This window comes from Narcine bancroftii, chromosome 3 (assembly GCF_036971445.1).
Source record: "Narcine bancroftii isolate sNarBan1 chromosome 3, sNarBan1.hap1, whole genome shotgun sequence".
Classification (NCBI taxonomy): Eukaryota; Metazoa; Chordata; class Chondrichthyes; order Torpediniformes; family Narcinidae; genus Narcine; species Narcine bancroftii.
In genome coordinates, this window is record NC_091471.1 from 297,560,914 (window position 1) to 297,567,316 (window position 6,403).

The 6,403-nt window shown below is 40.2% G+C and overlaps 1 protein-coding gene across 1 annotated transcript; it reads left to right on the top strand.

Moving 5' to 3' along the window:
• Positions 1–5,479, top strand: smim24 (small integral membrane protein 24). Its single transcript, XM_069922985.1, has 4 exons — positions 1–73; positions 3,184–3,304; positions 4,403–4,450; positions 5,185–5,479. The coding sequence occupies exons 1-4, from the start codon at positions 10–12 to the stop codon at positions 5,246–5,248; spliced, it is 297 nt and encodes a 98-aa protein (XP_069779086.1). The 5' UTR covers positions 1–9; the 3' UTR covers positions 5,249–5,479.
• The last annotated feature ends 924 nt before the right edge of the window (positions 5,480–6,403 follow it).

Here is a 6,403-nt window from a genome sequence, read left to right on the forward strand (position 1 = left end):
CTAGTGAAAATGACTTGGGCCTGCCGAACCCTCGTTGCTCTGCTTTCAATCAGTGCAGTGAGAGCACAGGATGGTAAGTCTGTTTTACTGTTACTCTGTTCGCCTGAGAAATCTGAGTTGTAACTTTGCTTACAAGGAGAAAGTGTTCAATGAAAGGATTTTAAATATTAAATTGTCAGAACATTTTAACTTTGCCCATTCACTTTTAGAGTGAAAGCTAGTGTTTCAGCAATCCAACCCATTGCAAGGTGCTTTATTTTAATTTTTCATAAACTTAAGTTAGATTTATGTGATATCTGTGACTGAAACGTACGCCCAAGCCTCTAACCTTTGAGTTTAACTTCTCCTGTATTTATCTCCCTTGGGGCAGAGGCAAACATTAATTGAACTGGTTCAATTGGAATATTAGCTTTCATTGAAGAAGCCCTTAATACAAACATAGTGAACGCTGGAGGCTTGTTTTTTGCTCCAGACTCCAGGATATATGGTATCTTGTGTCTCCATAGTGAAAGTTTGCTACATCTGTGAGATCCAGTGGACCAGAGTATCCAGTGTTTACAAAGACCCACAGGGTTAATCTAAGAATAAAGAGGCTGGTGAGCCATATATTGGTGGTAGGGGAGCTCTTGGGGAGGATTCTTACAGATAGGATTAACGTATTTGGAAATATATGGGCTTATAAGGGATAGTCAGCATGGCATTGCGTGAAACCAGTTATGTCTTATGAACTTGGTCAGGTTATTTGAGGAGGTAACAAAGATGGTTGATGAAGTGGATGTTATCTACCTGCCCTTTAAATTATTTAAAAAAAATTTAGACATACAGCACGGTAACAGGCCATTTCAGCCTATGAGCTCGTGCCGCCCAATTTACATCCAATTCACTGAAGGCCCCGGGGAAAATTCATGCAGATACAAGGAGAACGTATAAACTCCTTACAGACAGCACGGGATTTGAACCCTGGTGCCGATCGCTGCCACTGTAAAGATGTTGCGTTAACTGCTATGCCAACCATGCTGCTCTGAGTAAGTAATTTGACAAGGTTCCTCATTGTACCAAATCTTGAAGATTAAGTCGCTTGGGATTGACAGTGACTTGATAGATTGGATTCAAAATTGGTTTGGCCTTAGGCAGTGCTGGAGAGCTGTGTCACCAGCTGGAGGTCTGAGACCAGAGGTATACCAAGACTCAGTGCTGAAACATCTGCTTTTTGTTTTATTTATATATATATATATATATCTTCTTCTTTGGCTTGGCTTCGCGGACGAAGATTTATGGAGGGGGTAAAAAGTCCACGTCAGCTGCAGGCTCATTGGTGGCTGACGTCCGATGCGGGACAGGCAGACACGATTGCAGCGGTTGCAGGGGAAAATTGGTTGGTTGGGGTTGGGTGTTGGGTTTTTCCTCCTTTGCCTTTTGTCGGTGAGGTGGGCTCTGCGGTCTTCTTCAAAGGAGGTTGCTGCCCGCCAAACTGTGAGGCGCCAAGATATATATATATATATATATATATATGTATATCTTATATATATATATATATATATATATATCTTATATATATATATATATATATATCTTATATATCATATATATATATCATATATATGATATATATCTTATATATCATATATATATCATATATATATATATCTTATATATATATATATATATATGTGTGTGTGTGTGTATGAAAATGATTTGGACAGAAATGCAGATAAGTCAGTTTGCAGACAACAAGATTGGTGAAGTTGTGTATAATGAAGTAGGTTGTCAAAGGATTTAACAGAATATATGTCAGCTGGAGATATGAATGGAGAATTGGTGGGTGAAACAATCCAGATGGGTGTGAGGTGGTGTTTTTTTTTGGAGGGCAAATGGAAGGGCAAAGTATATAGTGAATGGAAGCCCCCTAGATTCACTGATGTACAGAGAGATCTTGGGGTGAAAGTCCATAGCTCGCTGAAAGTAGATAGATGATAAAGAAGGAATTCAGTATGTGTGTCTTTGTCAGTAGGGGCATTGAGTATAAAAGTCAAGGTGTGACGGAGAGCAGGTGGTTAAAACTTTGGTTAGACCACATGTGTAAAGTTTTGGTCGCTGCATTCCAGGAAGGACGTGGAGGCTTTGTCGAGGGTGCAGAAGAGGTTTATCAGGAGGCTGGCTGGATTGGAGTATTAGATATAAGGGCAGATCAGATATACTTGGACAATTGGAGGCTAAAGGAAGACTAGATGTAATCTTGAGAAGTATAGATAGGGTAGATAGAATCTTTTCCCAGGGTGGAAGTGTTGTATACTAGAGGGCATAGGTTTAAGAGAGATTTATACATTTTTTATATAGAGTGTGATAGGTTACTGGGATGGGCTGAGAGGAGATGTGATGAAAGCAGACATGTTGGAGAGGCATTTAGACAGATGTCTAAACCGGCAGAGAACGGTTCCTGTGTTCTCTGTTCGAATTGGATAAAGCTTTGGTTTGATAATGTGATGTGGAACTTGAAGTTGAACCTCAGCAGAGGTATCCTGATTTGAAAAGGATGCAGAGACCTCAGGGGAGGTGTACTGGTTTGGGAAAAGGGTGCAGGGAAGGTGTACTGGTTTGGGAAAAGGTACAGTGACCTCAGGGGAGGGGTACTGGTTTGGGAAAGGGTACAGGGGAGCAGGTCTAGGACATTTTGGAGCCCACATTTTGGCACTGGACATTTTGCCGCCCACAAATTGGCACTGGATATTTTGGCGCTAACAATTAGAAGATGTCACCACGGGAAGAGGGGAGTGCATTCGCAGTGTTGCGGTCATGTTGCGCATCAAGACCTACAATTTTGCATTCCATGGGAGAGGGGAGGGGATGGGCACTGGTCTGGGAAAGGGCCAGTAGACCCTCTCCCAGGGATTTCTTGATTCCTCATGGAAATGATCAGTGCAATGGGTTGACAGCATTAAATGTGTTCCTGAGATGCTGCAAAGATGACAAGTAAATCAGACAGCCCATCAATGTGAGACATATGAATGAGATCCACGTGTTACTTGCTTTCTATATTATTTAATAATAAGTTAAAACTATAAATTCTGTAAGTAAAAGACTGTTTCAAAATGTACTCAGTGAAAGGCTGACATTGAACATTTATTGAAGTGGTTTTCATTAATAGAAAAATCAAACTATTGTTTAACTTTGTTTTATTTGAAGGTGGAGCAAAGGCAAGCTCTTCCTTATATTGGCAGCCTTGGATGACCGCGTTCGCTGCTGTCACTGTATTCCTTTTCATTGTCTTTGCTGGATTGATCATGAACAGAGTCCTTTGTGCAAAGTAAGTAAGCACCCTAGAGCATTGATTTAGAAATAAATATTGCATTTTCCAAGGTCAAAGGATCAGCAAGATCTTGAGAAGCGAGGTAGGAGGGGAGGCAATTGTTTAAATGGTGCAGCTAATATGCCCTTGCATTCTTTCTCAGAACGAAGGTGGTTATCGATTATAAAACTCACCCTCACCTCTGGTGCATGGTGCGGTCTTTAACTCTGGGAAGAATGTTTAGATCTGTATCTTTGTCCCTTCCTGGGGTTTACAGTAAACCTGCCTACCTGTAAATCTCTGAGTGAATGCACTGGGGAGACACCATCCCAATACTGTTTCTGTAAATTCCTACATATCCATTGGCAAAATAGCTTCTCCCAGGCCAACAGTCCCAGCACAGAATCCCTCGATGCAGTCATTCAGCCTCTGAGGGAGTAGATTATACTGCTTACACTCTCAACACCAGTCTAAATAGAGTCCCAAAGTAGACACTCCATGCCACAAAGTGATTCAGGACATTCTTTGAGACTTTTTGAAAAAATGCAGTTCTCCATGACCTTTTGTGATACATTTAACACTGTATTGAGGGCATGAGAACATTAGAACAAAGAGGCCACTTTGCCATTTGAGCCCATTCTGCCATCATTATATGCATTATTCCCAAATCCCTTATTTCCCCTAATGTCCAGAATCCTGTCTAACTCTGTGTTGAATTGATCCAATGTCTGAGCCACCTCAAGCTTTCAGGTTAGAGAATTCCAAACAAAACAAGTTACTGGAGGAACTTGGACAATTCTTGCAGGAAGAAAAGTTTCCCCATCTTAGTCCTGAATGACTCTGAGCCAGGGAAAGCAGATGCTGGAATCTGGAACTAAAAATGTAATCGTGAAGAATTCAGTAGGTCAAACAGGATCTTCGGAGACTTACGCTTTTGCCTCCATAGATGCCGAGTTCTCCAACTATTTGGTCTTCAGTTAATTTAGACTCTGTCCCTGTGTTAAAACAGTTGGCCATCTGTGAGGATGCATCGGCAATGTTGAGATCGGTTTTATTCCATGATTTCTAATGAATGAGAAGGATTACTATATTTCATTTACTTGTTGAACTTTACAGGGGCAGGGGAAATGATGAATCAAGTACCAAGTTAAACATCGAAGAAAGGTTAGTCACATCTTGTAAAAATCTTCACGTTATATTTTTGTGTTCAGTGATTTTGAGATTACGTTTGGAAAATCCATTGTTCTTCTTTATTTACCACAAAATGAAAAGAAAAATGTTTCTTTGCTTAGTGGAACATTGGCGTTTAGGTCCAATCTCGTTTTGTCTCACTTGTCAGTTGTAAGGAAAAATAATAAACTGTTTTCCTCTCAACTGCCCCCACCTCTCCGTGCATTGAGAGGAGGGCCTGCTAAGAAAGTCCCAATCGAACAACCATTCAGAAAACATAATGTTTGGATAGAAAAATGCCATCAGAATCTGAATTTATCATTGTGATGTGTCACAAAATTAGTTGTTTTGAGGCACTATTACACAGGTGCAAAGTTGCTGTAAATTACATTTAAAAAATTGTGCAAAAAAAGAGAAAAAGTGAGGTCATGCCTGTGGTCCATTCAGAAATCTGATGGCGGAGAGGAGGAAGCTGTTTTTGTGCCGTTGGGTGTTCGTCTTCAGGTTCCTGGACCTCCTTCCTGATGGTAGCAGTGAGAAGAGAGGATGGCCTGGATGGTGGGGGTCCTGGAGGATAGAGGCTGTTCTCTTAAGACACTACCTCTTGTCAATGTCCTCATCAGAGTGAAGTCTGATATCTGTGATGGCACTGGCTAAGTTCACAACTCTCTGTAGTCTTTTCCCGTCCATTTATTTTTTTTTCTAACTTTGTGTTTTGTTTGATTTAGAACTTCAGCATCTGGGGATCTCTGTAACCCAACAATGGACAACGACAAAATTACTAACTTGTGAGATGTGTTGACTGGAATTTTACATCCAAGTTCACCATGCACAAAAATGTAATAGAAAATGACTGCTCGGTGATTAAAAATTTTAACCCTCTCCTGTGAAAGATGTTTATTCCTGTAATAAGTTCAAGGGGACCTGGCGGTGACTTGTGTAAATGTAATTTACCCCAATCTGGCACCATTTTTCTGCAGGAGCTGTTCAAAACACGGGCGAAAAGTTTAAATTAAAATCAGTACTGTGGGTTTTCACTCTAAACTGATGCTGTTTTGGGATTTGATGCAGATTTGAAACTTTTAAATTTAATGAGATTCATTTGACTGATTAATAAAACATTGCATGAAAAAAATGAACTCTCAAAGACGAAGGTTAACCAGCCTACATTGAAACACTTCTCTGCTTTTGATTATACAATTATCAATTATTTTTCCTCGGTGAAACCAGAGTCTCTCATGTTTATCAATTTAGTATTAATATTACAGATATAAACGTGATTGGCAGTGCTGTGGTACAGTGGTTGGGGTTCCTGTCTTGCAGCACCGGTAACCCCAGTTCAATCCTGACTTCCAGTGCTGCCTGCATGGAGTTTGCAGGTTTTTAAGATTTTTAGATGTCTTTAAACAAGGAAGGGGAGAAAACAAAGCGTTAATGAGTCTCTCCCAGATTGGCAGGCTGGGATCAGTGTGGTGTTGCAGTACTTAGCTGTACTGTTGGATCTGGAGATCACAGAAGGTTCTTCAGAAGTCTAGAATGAGGTAGAAATGTGAGGGCTACGGCCATGTCATGAGATGTTAGTAGGTTAGTTCAGGCCAGCCTGCACTGCAGCAATAACTCCAGGCAAGTAACTACGAAAGGAACTGCAAACTAGTCTAAGCAATTCAAAAAGAACCTGTGGACAGGTACGGCAACTTTTAGATATAGAAACTGCGAACTGAAATGAGTATAATTACAAGTTACTAAAAGTTTGCAGACAAACATATCCAGGTTGCCCCCAGGTAAAGAGCATGTTCTGTTATCTAGGTCTGTCTTTAACTCAAATTTATATTTAAGTTGGAACAAGTATATATGGTCCTTATTTAGCATCAGTTAGTCAAATGTTTCTCTTAGTATATAGTATATATTTTACCCTTCTATGCATGTAAAATACTTAAGAGACACTTT

Bases quoted from the DNA above. Each gene is read 5' to 3' on its own strand.
- smim24 (XM_069922985.1), top strand. From the start codon at position 10: ATGACTTGGGCCTGCCGAACCCTCGTTGCTCTGCTTTCAATCAGTGCA. The intron at 74-3,183 runs GTAAGTCTGTTT...TTTTATTTGAAG, and splicing joins TGCAGTGAGAGCACAGGATG to GTGGAGCAAAGGCAAGCTCT. The intron at 3,305-4,402 runs GTAAGTAAGCAC...TGAACTTTACAG, and splicing joins AACAGAGTCCTTTGTGCAAA to GGGCAGGGGAAATGATGAAT.